The 17,335-nt window shown below is 44.6% G+C and overlaps 1 protein-coding gene and 1 long non-coding RNA gene across 2 annotated transcripts in view; one reads left to right on the top strand and one right to left on the bottom strand.

The window, feature by feature from the left end:
- Positions 1–17,335, bottom strand: part of LOC120368931 — an 82,458-nt gene that overhangs the window by 38,164 nt on the left and 26,959 nt on the right. The window lies entirely within an intron of this gene.
- Positions 1–17,335, top strand: part of ALKBH8 (alkB homolog 8, tRNA methyltransferase) — a 72,834-nt gene that overhangs the window by 46,303 nt on the left and 9,196 nt on the right. Inside the window, exons 8-9 of the mRNA XM_039481673.1 lie at positions 3,241–3,392; positions 5,782–6,047. Coding sequence (XP_039337607.1) covers positions 3,241–3,392; positions 5,782–6,047 — 418 coding nt within the window. The remainder of the gene's footprint in view (positions 1–3,240; positions 3,393–5,781; positions 6,048–17,335) is intronic.

Raw genomic sequence — 17,335 nt, 5'->3', positions numbered from 1 at the left:
AGAGGGCTGGACTGGCACCTTGCAGTCCAGCCTGAGTAAGGGGCTGCACACAGCTGTGCAGCCTCAGGAAGAGGCAGGGCTTCTGAGGGTCACAGTTCTGTCCCTGCTTCCCCCTTTGCTCCATGGAGGAGCTAAACTTGTGCCAGCCTTTTCCTTAGTGAAACTCACTTCTCCCTGTGTGCCAGTTCAGTGCTGGCCAGCATGTTGGTGGGGTGGAGTTAAGGTTTTATCTTTCCCAGAACACTTGTATAAAAGAGGGAGTAGCAGCCTCCTGCTCTCCTACCACAGGTCTGGTGATGTGCGAGCCTGCACATGGGAATAAAGGGCCTCCATAATCCCCTTAATCCTGTGCATTGTTGGGTTCACAGGTGAGCCCATAGAACTTCATAGAAAAAATTATTCTATCATAAACTTCTCTAGCATGGTTCAAAAAATCCTATGTAAATGATCTCATTTTCAATTACAATGTATAGATTGAGTAATTTCGCAGTTAAATATCTATAGAATCCTATTCATTTTGTCCCTATTCAATACTAGTCAAGTCTTGCTATTTCATACAATTTCTATTGTCTTGCTATTTCACACCACTGGTTTGAAGGACACAGTAGTAAACCTTCATTTTTGGTGTTTTTTATTTATTCTTTCCTGGGAATTTATTGGTGTTTATTACTACTACAACAAAAACAGGTGAAAATCAGTTGAAAAAACAATGATTTTTCAGGGTAAATGTTGGGGTTTATTCAGTAAATTAATCTTTGATGAATGGAATTCATTGTGGTTTGCTGCAGAACTAAAACAAATTCAAAACACAATGCCATCTGTGAGTTTAAGAAAACAATACATCTCTAATCCCCAAATATAATTTTTCATTTGAATAAACAGTTTACTGTTGTAGACTTAGAACTATTAACCTATAAATATTTACATATAATAATTGGGCCACACCATTTGTAGCACATACACTCAACTTCATCCTTTTCTCCTGCTTTTATTTTTTTTTAAACTTTCAAACACTTCCTTGTATTCTGAAAGTACTCTGATACAGATTTTCATTTTCTTCCTATTTTAGTGCATCAGATCTTTATCTGCTAACAGCTTGAAATGTGTACGTAGTGGGTGTGAGATTCCTTAGTACATTCAGATGCTCACGCACTTCAGAGCTGGCACGTGTGCCTGTTTGTTTATTGTGTGTATCTTCTAGATTCATACATAACCTTACTTCAACAGGCAGTTTTGCATATACACACAGACTAATGTATTATTGTAATACATATAGCTCATGCAGTGTATTGTATTTTCCTAATAAAACAAGTTATTTTTTATATATTTGAATTATACAAAAGTAGGGTGAAAATTGGAAAGAAAGAAGAATACTTTTTGTAAAACCCGGGATTTTTTTCAGTAAAAATCAGTTAAAACTGGAAACGAAGGGGCTTATTCACACTGAAGGAGAAAAGACTTGCTAACAGTTGCCACCCAGTAGTATTGGAGATACTCAAGTATGAGGGTAGCTGCGGTATCTCAGATACCGCTGTGTGGTTACTGTTGGAAATCCTGCCTCCTTAATGGAGACCACTCTATACAGCATTTGTAATGCTGGTGGATTGCATGTTGCATATTTGCAATTAGAGATGCAACAGCATGTTAAATAGCATGTTGGAATAAAATTTGTAGCAGGATCTGTTTAAGAATTGCCCTCTAAAAACACAATTAGTTATGAGTAAGGCTACATTTTAGTCACAGGTATTTTTACTATAAGTCATAGACTGGTCATAGGCACTAAACAAAAATCCATGGCCCGTGACCTGTCCGTGACTTGTACTATATACCCCTAACTAAAACTTGGGCCAGGGGCTCGTGGGTACTCTGTGGGGGGTGGTCTGGGGTCGCTGTGGGTACTGGGAAGGTAGCCTGGGCCCTCGCTGGTGCTGGGAGGGAGGGGACTGGGTGGTGGCGCGTAGCCCGGAACCCTTGCTGGTGCTAGTGGGTGCTAGTGGGGAGGTTTGGCGGGGCTGGCAGGCTTCCTACCCAGCTCTGCGCAGCTCCCCAGAAGCGGTCGGAATGTCCCTGAAGCTCCTACAGGGAAGGAAGGCCAGGGGGGTGCCGCTCGCTGCCCCCACCATGAGCTCCGACTCCGCAGCTCCCATTGGCGGGGAATTGCAGCCAACGGGAACTGCGGGAGCGGTGCCCCCAGCCAGGGCAGCTGCAGGGACATACTGTCCACTTCTGGGGATCCCTCCCGAGGTAAGCGCCGCCCCACACTCCAACCCCTGCCCCAGCCCTGAGCCCCTTCCCACAACCAAATTGCTCCAGCAGCAGCCGGTGCGGCTGGCCCAGGGGCTGCACTGGCCACTGCAGAAGTCACAGAGGTCACGGAATCCATGATTTCCATGACAGACACGCAGCCTTAGTTATGAGTGTTACAGTTCAAGACCACTGCACCTGTATTCCCCCTCCATGGTCCCTCACAGATACCCACTCTAGGCTCCCAGCTCCCCAGCTGTCACCTCTCTTGGGCAGAGACCCATGTCTCTCTCCCTCCTGACCAGGGTTCTTCCAGGCTGCACAGTTCCCTGCCTACCCTTTGGTATTCCCAGCAAGCCATACTGCCTACAGAGGCCAGTGTCTGCACGTTGCTTTCTCTTTGAAGGCTATAAACAGTGTAATTGCCATGGTTAAATTACCAGTCAGCTCTTTGTAAGCAAGCACATTTATTCTGAAGGTGAACGCATGACAGAAAAACATTAAAAACAATAAAAGAACATACATGCATGCTAATAAGCTTACCAGAGGTCACCCCAACTCTAACAAGAGCTCTGGTAGGAGTCAGTCCTTCAAACCCCCCAAAGGGGTTTTCCTGTGGTTACAAGTTCATATCAGCCTTAGCTGAGAACTAGCACATCTGTGAATAGTGCAGTCTTTCCTTTGTACAGCTTGGGCCTTTGAGCTTCAGATTCCAGGAGAAAGAAATCAGACAGTGGACTCCTCAGGGCATAGCTTCAAGAGGCTGGGTTTTTGCATAGCTGGAGGCAGGGAATTTGCATTCACCTCTCTCTTGAGAGGTTACATACAAGCCTAGCTCACAATAATCATAAACCATTCATTTAGTACAATGGACCCCCAAAGCTACTTAAACTAAATTCAGTGAGGTCTCTCAAGGATATGGCTGGAAATCACTCCATCTGTCGCAATGAGCAGTTTGCCCAGTACAGATTAAATAATCACTTTATTTTGTATTAGGATCACGCCTCGAAAGTTTGATATCGTTCATGCATCTGAGCGACAGAAAGTTGGATCAGTCACTCCTGATGTTGGAGATTTGACATTAAACAGGAGGGGAACAAGGACATCATTTACTTTTAGGAAAGTGAGGAGAAGCCCTTGCAATTGCAGTAAGTGTCTTGGGTTGATCATTGAATCCTGTGTGTTGTCCTTTTATCAGACCCTTAAGCACAGTTATTTGAAATCATATATAATGAATGTTTGGTATTTCTCTGAGCAGCCCTCACATTCAAAGCTTGCATTTTCCTTCTGTAGCCAAAGAACAAAGCTTATTGGGTGGGCACTGTTTCCATTTAAAAGCAATATGATACAGTATCAGTGAATGATACTTTCCCCCACCTACATCTCCTCAGCAGGAGAATTTTGTGTAACATAAGAATGGCCATACGAACCAATGGCCCATCTAGCCCAGTATCCTGTCTTTCGACAATGGCCAGTGCCATTCTAGAGGGAATGACCAAAACAGGTAATCATCAATTGATCCATTTCTTGTCACCCATTCCCAGCTTTTAGCAAACAAAGGCTAAGTTCACTTCAGAGCATGATTTTGTATCCCTGCCCATCCTGGCTAATAACCATTGATGGACCTATCCTCCATGAACTTATCTAGCTCTTTTCTGAACCCTGTTATAGTCTTGGCCTTCATAACATTCTGTGGCAAATAGATCCACAGGCAGACTGTGTGTTGTGTGAAGAAATACTTCCTTTTTTTAAATTTAAAACTGCTGCCTATTAATTTCATTTGGTTAACCCGGTTCTTGTGTTGTGAGGAGTAAATAACACTTTCTTATTTACTTTCTCCAAACCAGTCATGATTTTATAGACTTCTATCATATCCCCCTTTTCTCATCTCTTTTCCAAGCTGAAAAGTCCCAGTCTTATTAATCTCTTCTCATATGAAAGCTGTTTCATATCCATAATAATTTTTGTTGACCTTTTCCATTTCCAATAATTTTTTTTGAGATGGGATGATCAGATCTGCACGCAATATTCAAGATGTGAGCATACCATGGATTTATATAAAGGCAATGTGATATTTTCTGTCTTATCATCCACCTCTTTCCTAATGATTCCCAACATTCTGTTAGCTTTTTTAACTGCCGCTGCACATTAAGTGGATGTTTTCAGAGGACTATCCACAATGACTCCAAGATCTCTTTCTTGAGTGGTAACAACTAATTTAGACCCCGTCATTTTATATGTATAGTTGGGATTATGTTTTCTAACGTTCATTACTTTGCGTTTATCTGCCATTTTGTTGCCCAGTAACGCAGTTTTGTGAGATTCCTTTGTAACTTTTTGGAGTCTGCTTTGGACTTACTGATCCATGAGAGGACTTTCCCTCTTATCCCATGACAGCTTACTGTACCTTAGTTAGTGTGATAGACCCAGGCCAGTTGGGAACAGCAGAGTAGTAGAAGGGAGATATACTGGCCACTGGATAAGTAGTTTTCTGTTCCCTGAGTGACCGGAGCAGGGGCTGCTCCAGGCTAATGAGAACACCTGACTCCAATTAACCTGCTGAGTCAGGTGAGCTGTTAAGCACCTGACTCTAATTAAGGCCCCCCCGATGCTATAAAAGGGCTCACTCCAGTCAGGCCAAGGGGCAGCCAGAGGAGAGGAAGTGCGTGCATGGAACTGGGAGCAAGAGGTGTGCAAGAAGCTGAGAGTGAGTAGGCATACGGCTGGAGGACTGAGAAGTACAAGCGTTATCAGACATCAGGAGGAAGGTCCGGTGGTGAGGACAAAGAAGGTGTCCCAAGGAGGCCATGGGGAAGTAGCCCAGGGAGTTGTAGCTGTCGCACAACTGTACCAGGAGACACTCTAGACAGGTGCGGTCCACAGGGCCCTGGGCTGGAACCTGGAGTAGAGGGTGGGCCCGGGTTCCCCCCAAACCTCCCAACTCCTGATCAAACACAGGAGGAATTGACCTGGACTGTGGCTTCTTCCAGAGGGGAAGGTCTCTGGGCTGTTTCCCGACCCACAGGGTAAATCTGTGAGGTGAGCAAATCTGCCAATAAGCACAGGACCCACCAAGGTAGAGGAGGAACTTTGTCACAATAGACAGACATCACAGGATACATGCACCATTTAAGCCCTCAAAATAGGGATTTACATAGTGTTTAGCCCGTGTCAACAGTGGTGCATTTCACCTTTAAAAACGTACACGCTGTAGCAGAGGCTCTATTACAGCAAGCACATGATCTTTGACAGTACATAGTGATAATGTATCATTTTGGAAGCAAAAGCTGGTGGGAATCTTGGATAACTTGGCAGTATGTTGACTAATATACTGGCTGTTTGTCTTAAAGTTTTTCAGACTTTCACAATTTGATCTGCAGTTCAGCTATATTGACAGATGTCTTTTACAAAGTCTTCATTATATTCTATGATTTTAATGGATTTTCTCTTTTTCTTTTTTTGTTTATTTTCCTATTAAGTAAATGTAATCAACAAGTTAAAAGTTTCCAATCTGGATTTCTTATTCCTACACCCTAGTTTACCCTTCTGTATGTGACAGTCAGCAAGGCCATCAGGGAGAGGAAGCACCCTCATTCCATGACAGTGAGACAGAGGCCTCAAAGCTGGAACAAGCATATGTACACAAGGTGTATGAAGAGATTGCAACACACTTCAGCAGCACCAGGCATAGTCCATGGCCCAAAATTGTTGAGTTTCTTAGGACATTACCAAAAGGCTCTATAGTGGCTGACGTAGGTTGTGGAAATGGGAAATATCTTGGAATCAACAAGGACTTGTACATGGTAAGTCACTGATGTTCTTTGTCTTCTCTTATTGTTGTTATTATTTGTGTTACGGTGATGCCTAGGATCTCCAGTCATGGACTGGGACCCCATTGTGCTAAGCACTGTACAAACACAGAATTAAAAGATGCTCCCAGCCCCAAAGAGCAATTACCAATTGTTTTAAGTTCGCACATTCCATTTGTCACCTTTTCTTTTTTTCTTTTTGGTTTACAAGTCAAAGTATGTCATAGTGGAAAATTGTAGTGAATAATTACAATGGTCTGTATTCACCACTGCCATGAAAAACCCGCTAAAGGGGCAAATGGTCAGACAGTTCCAGGTGTCCCGGTAGATTTTCCATTCGGAAGGTGGGTAGAAGGGATGTGGGGATGTCTCTGAAACTGCAGTACCAATAAGATCTCCAAGGTGTATCTCCAAGGTGTACCCTCTATATACTGCACCAGGGTCCTCTTTCTCTGGCAGCGTGGCTTACTTGGGAACTGGGCTTCCATTGGCTGTCCTCGTCATGACTGCACGACAGCCCTCACCCCTACACAAACACATCTTGAGTGTGTACAGAAGTGAAGAGAAGAAAGTGGAGTTTTCAAGGAGCATCAAGTTCAATACAAACTTTCAATTAGAACTCTACCAAGTTTTGAGGGGAGCCTGCAAAGTAAAGTGACTGCTCCCCAGTCCTCCTCTTCCCCGCAAACCCTAGCCATGCAGCACACTCAAAGAGGGCTTCTGTGAGTTCTCAGGGGTGAAGGGAGCTGCCACTAAGCCACCATTCTCCCCCACTTTGTTTTTTGTGACATTTCACCCCCTTCTTTATGCTCTTTTGTTTCCTTCTACATTACACAGTGGCGGGGAGCATTTGACCCTATGCAAGTGATACATTTTTATCTATTAAATATCAAAAAGCAGAATTGTTAAAAAATATGCCAGAGAGATGTGTCTGTATAAAAATATCTAGTTCTAGTTCCCAAGTGTGCTAGTAGATAGCAATAGAGTGCCTCTTGCTGATGGAACAGGGTATGACATCAGATCCCTGTAGTGTGTAACGTCCACTAAATGTCTCCACAGATGCACTTTGCTCAAGACAGAAGCTAACACACTGGCATAATTTATAGTCAGTAGGTGCCACACCTTCTGTGGATTTTACTATCTGTGGTATTTATTTCTAATGTGCCAAAGTACTCATGGAAGAAGCAAAGACAAGACCCCCGTGAAGAGTTTGTAGTCCAAGGGTATGTCTACACTGGAAACTTTGTGAGAACACTCCCGCAGCAGCGCTTTGAAGTGCGAGTGTGGCATGCATAATAGGGGCAGCTGTAGGCAATTTTCTGCCCATGGTTCTCCTGTCTCCTTGTTCATCTTTTCTAGCCACGTGTTATTCTTTATCACTTTATTTAATGTAACCTTTGACATTTTGCATGCCATTCAGTAGTCATTTAAAAAAACCAAACATACTGGGCCAGATCCTCACTGGTTAAAATTGGCATAGAGCCACTGAAGTCAATGGAGCTACACTGATTTATGCCAGCTAACAATCTGGCCTACTTGGCCTCCTACATATTATTGCTTCTGTTCCCCTTTAATCTCCTTTCTTCTCAATACATCTTGGTGTAACATTTCTTCCTTGTTTCTCTTTTCCTTTCATACCAGTTTTTGTGGTGTATAATTTTCCCATCACCCTTTTTCTCTTCCTCTGACCCTTCTCCTTTCATTGCTGTGATTGTGTTCTTGCAGTTTCTTGTCTCCTTTCAGTTACTCGTTCTTTCTCTCATCTTCCTTATTGATCCCTTTCTCTTTTCCCATCGTCAAAGACACCCTCTATCACTAACATTCACTAATCTCCTGTATCCTGTCACTCAACTGTATCTTCTTCCTTCTGGCACATCCCCCCACACTCCCTCTCCTCCTTTCCTGACACAATGACACACACATACAAATATTAGACAAATGATTATTTTTTTCAGTGTAGAAGAAATGCAGATATTTCAAAGTTAAAAGATGCCATGACACTTTTTGTAGAGCTACAGGTTTCCCTTAATTCTTTGGCTAAAAACCCCTCCTCGATTCGGTGTTATACAGCATGCTGTCTGCTGCTGTCCTTTAGCCCAGAAATGTCTGCATTTGAGCAACTAATTGATTCCTTTATGTGTTTAGACTGTAAAACAGTTTGGAATCCTTCAGGCTGAAAACATCATTACAATGTAAAATATTGTCATTAGTAATAATAGAAGTCTGACTTGTTTATCTGTTTCAGGACTTTGTCCTACTTATACTCAGCTATAAAACATAAGCTATTATTTAAAGCCCTGCAAATATTTGTAATAAAGCTGTTTGCATTACTGATGTCACAAGTCCGAAAGAACCAACTGATTTATAAGCAGGCATGCTTATGCCTGACTCCTCTGGCCTGAAAATAATTATTAGTCCACTGGTATGTCAAGTACATTGCAGTCTTTCATTCCTGACTGAGTGCTCTCCAGAAAGAAAAATCTGCATGTCTAACTAGAGAGAAAAAGTTCAAGTGATGGTCCCTGTGTGTATTCCACCCATGGATATGCATGCACACCATGCACGTGAGTCCAGAGATCTTTAGTAAGAGTGTCCATTGGTCCGCACATGCGCAGTTTCTCTCCTTGGGGTCCAGCTCAAGCATATAAGGGGTGGTAGGGACTGCCACCTCTCACTCCAGTTCCTTCTTACTGCCGCACGGCCTGAGTTGGAATCTTCTGTGTCCACAGCTTCTTCCATTGTTTTCTTTCTTTGATCTGCTGTTATATATTCACTATTTTAGAATTTATCGTTTTAGTATTTAGTGTAGTGTAGTTTAGTTAGTTCTTTCCCTGTCTTGGGGAATTTCTCCTCTGAGGGGAAGAACTGTGGCCAGAGTCCTGGGATTTAAGAAGTGCGTTTTCTGCCCCCTCTCCTTTTCAGAGAGCGCCAAACACCAACACTGCCTTTTGTGTCTTGGTGAATCTCACGTCTTTGTTAAGTGCATTATCTGCTACTTCTTCCCTCCCCAGACTCATGAGGGTTGAAAACTCAAACTGAGGAAGCACCTCATGAAAAAAGTCATGTGACACCCCAGTAGGATCCAGGCTGGGGAGACCCCCCCATACGCCGGTCCTGACCAACGGGCAATAACCTTCCAGGCATGAACTCAGGAGATGAATCTACAACTTCCAAGCCTAAAGAATCCAAGGCTTCTCATGAGTGTAAGGGGACACTCACAAGCATAGGACAGTTCCTCTTCAAAATCTGCCCTGAAAAGAAAGGATCCCTCCCTGACTCCATCCAAGTCAGGTGAGTCTTCATACATGGGTCTAGATAGACTTAGGTCTGGGTAAACCTCCTCTAAAGAATGTGATGCTCCGTGACATGTGTACACTGATCTCAGTGTCGGCATATAAACCAAAGGACTGGCATCCACTACCTTCAACATCCAGATCAGACTCTGTGCCAGTACCAATATAGCCCCAGACGGATCCAATGTCCACTATAACCAATACTCCTTGCACCCTAAGAAGATCTGAGACTTATGTCTCCCTGGAGGACATTTTTACCCTTATCCTCAGTTGCCTGTCCCCTCGGGACCTTATTTAGAGATATTGTCACACTGAAGAACAACCCACATCAAGGACACAGAACGAACCTGAGTACCCATCCATTGGTACCAACGGTTGTAATGGTCGATTGGGAACCAACCCTCTCATTGAATGAGTTGGAGGCCCCAGATGAACCTCTAACCCTACATAGGCAGGCGAGTCCAGACAGAAGCTGCAGGAGATTGGGGTTCAGTCCTGTGCCAAGATAGGACTTTCCAAAGGCCTGATGGTTCTCAATGCTATGGGGTCGGCCCTAACCTATTGACCCCTCCCATTGGCCTTACTGGGGCCTCAGGGGTTCTTACTTTAGGCACCCTGGATCCATGCATGAACTTTATCTATCCTAGCCAACACCAACTGGCTCCATCAGAGTATGACGAGAAGGAAGTTGGCTGCTGGAACCATCAGATCCAGATCATCTCTTTGTTCTCCCCAGGTGAGGCTGTCACCCTGTCTTCACCATCTCTCCCGGATGATCACAGTCAATATCAGGTGCTTGTACAAAAAGTGGCATCTGAGCTCCAGACTGAGATCAAGAAGGTCCTCCAAATACCTCAGAATAGGCTATTGGACATCTTGCAACCCTCAGGTCCCAGTTGAGTGATCCTCTCATCAGTAAGGCAACTATGGATCCAGTCAGGGTACCATGATACACTCCTGCTTCATGCAATCTCATCCCAAAAAAGGCAGAGAAGTGCCATTTCATCCCACCTAGAGAGAAATTTTTTGTTCTCATACCCAGCATCTAACTCCCAGGTGGTACAAGCAGGCACTGAGAGATCTAGGCTGCAACACCCCAAGAAAACACCTTTGGACAGGGGTGCCAAATGCCTCGACCTCCTAGGGAGAAAAGGTTTCTCCTTGACAAGACTTACATTTTGAACTGCTAACTACCAGGCCCTGTTAGCAAAATGTGATTTCACCAGTTATAAGAAGTTTTTGGACTTCAGAGATAAACCACTTCAGGACGATAGAGCCAAATTCCATAACCTACTTGATAAGGGTAAATTTGTGGCCAAAACATTGCTTCAGGCTTCAGTAGATGCTGCTGACACTGCTTCCAGAGGGATGGCTGCTGCAGTTGTTATGAGGAGAGAATCCTGGTTACAATCCTCATGTTTTCTTATGTAAGCAGAGTCTGAATGAGCTCTCCCCTGACATCTAGTGATGAGCTGTGGAAGAGGATCTGATCTCATTTGCCTGGGCACACCCACCCTGCCTAGCTGCTCAGCATGCTGGGATTGCTTGCCCAAATGATCACTTTTGGCTGGTGTGGGATCTCCAGTCTCCTCCTTATTGGGGCAGGAGTTATCTTTGTTATCCTTGTTGTGTGAATCAAGGGCAGCAGAACTCTACTTGGCATACCCTGATTGAGGGACTCACCCTCAACTAAACGGCACTCGCTAGGCAGGGGATATAGGTTCCAAAGCCCAGTGAGTGGAGAGAGTGTGGGGACAGGTACTTGTATGTGGTAGCTTGAGCCCTGCTTAAGGGCCCCAGACACCATTTGATCTTTCCTCTCTCCACTGTGTAATAATAAAGCTAATTTAGACTCAATTGAGAGTCTTGTTACACACTGCAGAGCCGAAATCACTGATACCTAGGTCTAAGCGTTAGACCTGCTTTGGGACAGTGTATCTGCTGCAAGAGACTTCCCACTGTGTACCAGCAGAGAGGCTCCCCCACTAACAACTGAAATTGCTGAGAGCTGTGTTAAGTGGTGGGACCTGAAGACATCCTATCAGATTTGCAAGTGGCTGGCCATGTGGCCAGCAGAGTGGTGTGGAGATCGGCTGGCAAGGTGACTGGTGGAGAGGCCTGGTGATCGGCCAGCAGAGAGGCTCAGTGATCAGCCAGCAGGGCGACTGGTGGGGAGGCATGGTGATTGGCCGACAGAGCGGCCAACAAAGAGGAGTGGAACGCCGGCAGTGTGGCCAGCGAAGAGGAACGGAGAGCAAGTGCCCAGGCAGTGGAACGAGTAAAGTGCCTTCTTACCCCCCCACTCCATCCAGGGTGGGAGGTGAACTCTGCAAATGCATCTCTGGGTATGCACTGATCAAGGACAGCAACTGTGAGTGGGGTGCAGAGAAGGGACAGGCATGTTAAAGGGACTTTTGGGTCGCTGGACTTAAGAACCTGAGAGGAAAAGGACACTGCCCAACTTACTCGGAGGTGGGTCTTTTGCTCATGGTTTATGTTTATTAACCTGTTTGTGGTGTTTTCCCAAATGAATGCTGAGTTACTTCCCTCCTTTTATTAAATGTTTCTTTTCTACACTCAGACTCTGTGCTTGCAAGAGAGGAATTGCAAGAGAGGAAGTATTGCCTCTCAGAAGCACCCAGGGGGAGGTATGTAATTGTCCCAGATTACTGGGTGGGACCTCGAGCCAATTTTTTGTTGTATTGTACAAGGGGAACCCCTAGATATTGAACCCAGCCCTTGTTGCTGCCAATTCCAACAGGCAGAAGGGTTACACTTAGGAAGGTACAAAGTACGATTGAAACCCTGCCCTTTGATGAAGTTAACTTGTTTAAGGAAAAGGACTGAGTTTCTTCACTCTTTTAAGGACTTGAGAACAACACTTTGCTCTCTGTGCATCAATACCACTGCCCCATAGAGGAAGCACCACAAAAAAGGGGTACAGGTTAAAACTGCAACCTCGACCATTTTGTCATCCGCACTCTCACAAACCACTGTGCAAGCAACAGGGGGTGCAGAGACCAAGGTACCCGGCTACTTAGGATATGTCTACACTATTGGGGTATAGACACTAAGCTGGGGGGAGAGGTAGATATGCTGGAGGGTAGGGATAGGACCCAGAGTGACACAGACAAATTGGAGGATTGGGCCAAAAGAAACCTGATGAGGTTCAACAAGGACATATGCAGAGTCCTGCACTTAGGATGGAAGAGTCCCATGCATCACTACAGGCTGGGAACTGACTGGCTAAGCAGCAATTTTGCAGAAAAGGACCTGGGGATTACAGTGAATGAGAAGCTGGATATGAGTCAGCAGAGTGCCCTTGTTGCTAAGAAGGCTAACAGCATATTGGGCTGTATTAGTAGGAGCACTGCCTGCAGATTGAGGGGAGTGATTATTCCCCTCTATTTGACAATGGTGAGGCCACATCTGGAGCATTTTCACTAGGAGGGTGGTGAAGCACTGGAATGGGTTACCTAGGGAGGTGGTGGAATCTCCATCCTCAGAGGTTTTTAAGGCCCAGCTTGACAAAGCCCTTGCTGCGTGATTTAGTTGGGGTTGGTCCTGCTTGAGCAGGAGGTTGGACTAGATGACCTCCTGGGGTGTCTTCCAACCCTAATCTTCTATGATTCTATTATTCTAGTGACCTTACAGCAGCACAGTTATACTGATGCAGATGCACTGCTGTAAGATCTCTCATCTAGTTGCTCTTTGCCAACGGAAGAGAGCTCACACATAGAAGACACTGCAGAGAAACAGGAACTGGGTTGTCATAGGAGTTTCTTTAACACTCAACTCCAGAAGGAATTTTTGTGTGTGTCTGCATTGTTTCAGACATACTTGCTGACAGGTATTTTGAAATAAATTATCAAAATAATTTAAACCGGTGTGATTATGTAGTGTTATTTTGAGAAATAAACTTTGCAGACTTTTAAAATATTGTGTGCAGAATTTTTATTTTTCGGCACATAATTTTTAATTTGTTGGTGCAGATTTCCCCTAGGAGTAAGATACAGAGAATCAAATCTTTCCTTCATTTCCCCCACCCCTTGACTGAGGGAGGTATTTGACCCAGCATTTTTCTCAGTAACTGTGGTCTGCCCTTACATGACAATACTTATTAGTTCCTTCTAAGAGGTCTCTCAGTATTCATAACACCTATTCAGAACTCTCAACCCAGGTACTCTAGGACAGGAGGCAGTGACACATTTCTGAGAAATTGAATTATTTTATTAAGGCACAAATATATCGATGCTGCTATGCAGCCTGAAGTATTTTGACCTGCAGATGTTGGAAAGCAAAGAGAAGGAACTGAGACAAGTAGTTTCTGTATGTAGGCAGTGTGGTGTAGAGGTTACAGTCCATTTTTAGAAAGGGTACTTTAAATAGCAGCTTTAACAGCAATTCAAAGTTAAGGTACATCTCATGGTGTTTTAATCTTTAGGCACTGTCTGAAAATGTCCCCACTGCTGTCTGTGCTATTGTGTTTGCTTGACTTTCTTTAGATGATTACACAGAGCCTTGTCTAGTCAGGTATTATTGTGTGACAATGGAACTAGCATGAATTCAGGCACACTCAACGAAACCAGCTATGCTGTAATGGCTGTATTATTCTGTTACAATAGAGAACAGCAATTGCATGACAATCAGAAACTCAGGTGAAGAATTTTGAGTGAGAGATGGAATCAGAGCCTCATTTAGTTAGGACAGAAACTGACAGAAGATTGTGCATCTGATAAAATATGAGATCCCAGTGTTTTTTTGGCTCCCACAGGTATTGGGAATACATTACATTGTTGTAATGTATGCTAAGGCGCCACAGAAACTGATTTTCACCAAACAATTCTCTGGGTTTTTTAGCTGGTTTTTGTTACATTTATGTCATTGTTTTTAAGCACGACTTTGATATCTGTGTCCAGGGCTTTTGTTTTCTTATAATGCCATATTTCAGCCTAGGGCAGTACGATGACCTAAGTTCAAAGCCCACTGAAATCAATGCAAAGACTGCTATTGAATTCAGTGGGCTTTGGATCTGACTCCAGGTTTCCAGCATGCCGAAGCAGGGGCGGTCATGTGCGAATGCACATGGGAAGGTACAGCATCCCCAAAGAGCTACAGCATACGCTTGAAGGGCATGGTAGCCCTGCATTTTCAGAGTTTCCATTTTTAATTGGGATGGCACATTGATGGAAAATGCAAACAACCAGTGACTGTGTGAAAGTGTATCAAGTAGACCTTGGCAAGAATATTGACATTAGGGAGAAATGTGGTAATAAATAAGATGTAAAATGGTGGGTTTTAGTGTAGCAAATTTGCACTTTTATAGCACCCTTTGTCCAAGGATTTCAAAGTATTTTACACACTTTAATTAATGATTTACTTAATTTAAATATTAAGTTATTCTGATATAGCATTTTACCTTTTCTGCAGTGAGACATGGGTCTATTTCTCCCCACTCCGTTTCCCCTCCCAGTCTAGGATCAGCCAGGATTTTGGAGTATCACCTTTTTCAGGAAGGGGAGTAAAAGGTTTGGTGCATTATTAGTGCAAGGTGGTGAAAGTATCAGGGCTGCATTCGGTATGCTGTCTTCCCAGAGGAGATGGCATTTCAGTGAGCCTGGTGGAATGTGAAAGCAGATAGGAAGAACTGACTTATAAAATATCCCTGGAGCCAGTTCTCTGTGTTGGGTAGTGGTCAGACTGCACTGACTAAAGACTGGGCAGGCAGTCTGTTCTGGGGAGCCTCCATTGCCCTGCTTTCTCAATAAAGAGTAACTGAAGGGGTGAAAGATCTTGGGGTGGGGTGGCTGGGGGATGAAGGGAGACCTCCAAAAGAACAGGTGAGCAAGGAGCACAAAACAAGTGAACATACTGATGTATATGAGTTGATTCTGATATTATGCTAGTGAGAGATGAACCTCCCATTTTAGACACAGCATATTATTTCCAAAGGCATCTTGGTTCTGTGCGGTAGAAAACAAAACACTACGTGAAAGAAATGCTAAAGGTCTGACTCAGACCAGCTAAAGCACGGGGATTTTTCTCTCTCGCTGTGGCTGTAGTCGTCTTTCTTGCTCTGTGTGTGTATGCGTGCGTGCGTGTGCGCACGCTTGCTAGAATGTAATTTGGTTCCTCAAGACTCTCATGCTATTAGTTATAGCTGAAGTGTTTCTCTGGGGAGCCATATAATTTCATTTGGTGGTTGGATTTCAGAATTAGATGTCGGTCTCTCTATCAGCGTCTGATGAGTTGAATCAATCAGGTTCCAAGAGACTTAAATGAACTAATTCCACCAGGTGGAGTTAGTTATAATGAGGTAAAGTACAAAGAATATACATAATGATGGAATACTGTGATATACCGGGGCACAGTCCAGACTAATGAGCAGCTGTGTCACCCTGGCTCTGTAACCTAGGATGCCCTTTACAATGCCTTGCTGCTACAGCCTCCTACCTGGATTGTTCACAAACAGCCTCTGGCTTGTGTGTCACTTCCAGCTATTTCTGTGGGTGCCGCAGCCAGCCAGCCACGTTGTGGCTCTTACCAGGCTGGGCTATGTGGCAGGGTGACCCCAACACCGCCCCCAGACCCAGATCTTCCCCCAGATATGTCTGTCCTGTACTGTCCAGCCCTCTCCTAGACAGTACAAATGTATTAAATCTGGTATTCCTTTAAAGGAATAATATGCCATTTTATTTTTTTTAATAGCTATCCAGACACTTCAATTTAAACACACTGGCTTAGAGAAAGCAATAAAACAAGTTTGTTAACTACAAAGAGAGAGAGATTTGAAATGAGTACAAGTAATGAGGCATAAAAGTCAGAATGGTTATAAGGAAAAAATAAAGATAACACGTTTACTAGTATCTACTTAAGAAACTAACTTAGTTGCAAAGCAGACTTTCTCACCATATGCTCCAGCAGATTACTGCCCAAACTCTCAGGTCTAGACCCCTCCAGAGTCCAATGGCGGTCTCCTTTTGTCTTCTCAGGTGTGAAGAAAGAGAAAGGGGTGTTTTGGGGTGTCTGCCCCTTCTTTTTATAGTCCTGTCTTCCCTCTGAGAAGCATTTCCAGCTGGGAGCAAGGCTACAGGCAGTCTGGTGAAGAAAGGACACTCCATGCTGTTTCTTTGCTAAGGCTACGTCTACACTATTCGCCCGGGTCGGCGGGTAGCGTTCGACTTCTCAGAGTTCGATATATCGCGTCTCATCTAGACGCGATATATCGAACTCCGAACGCGCTCCCGTCGACTCCGGAACTCCACCACCGCGAACGGCGGTGGCGGAGTCGACGGGGGAGCCGTGGACTTCGATCCCGCGGCGTCTGGACGGGTGAGTAGTTCAAACTGAGGCCTGGTCTACAGTACGGGGGGGCGGGGTCGAACTAAGGTACGCGACTTCAGCTACGCGAATAGTGTAGCTGAAGTCGAACTACCTTAGTTCGACTGACTTACCCGTCCAGACGCCGCGGGGTCGAACTCCGCGGCTCCAAGGTCGACTCCGCCACCGCCGTTCGCGGTGGTGGAGTTCCGGAGCCGACCGGAGTGCGTGGGGAGTTTGAACTATCGCGTCTTGATTAGACATGATAGTTCGAACTCCGAGAAGTCGAACTCTCCGCGTCGACCCGCGCGGTAAGTATGGACCTACCCTAAGGTAGTTCGAGTTCAGCTATGCTATTCGCGTAGCTGAACTTGCGTACCTTAGTTCGACACCCCCCCCAGTGTAGACCAGGCCTTAGATGTAGATTTTTGTCCCTGCTGCCCCCTCCCTTGCCAAAGAATGGCCACTTAGCAGGGAATGGTCCGTTAACCTTGTTGACACCTGGCTGAGGCGTCAGCTTGCCCTCTGTCTCCAAGGAATTGGTTTAGCCACTTCCCAGACTTATCTGGGAAACATACTTCAGTCATGATTTCAGCTTATGTTCATAACTTTATATACAACACTGCTATGTGCATTTTGCTATTTATTGATCAGCAAATTATGAGTTTT

This window comes from Mauremys reevesii, linkage group 1 (assembly GCF_016161935.1).
Source record: "Mauremys reevesii isolate NIE-2019 linkage group 1, ASM1616193v1, whole genome shotgun sequence".
Taxonomy (NCBI): domain Eukaryota; kingdom Metazoa; phylum Chordata; order Testudines; family Geoemydidae; genus Mauremys; species Mauremys reevesii.
This window is presented reverse-complemented; position numbering and strand designations above follow the sequence as displayed.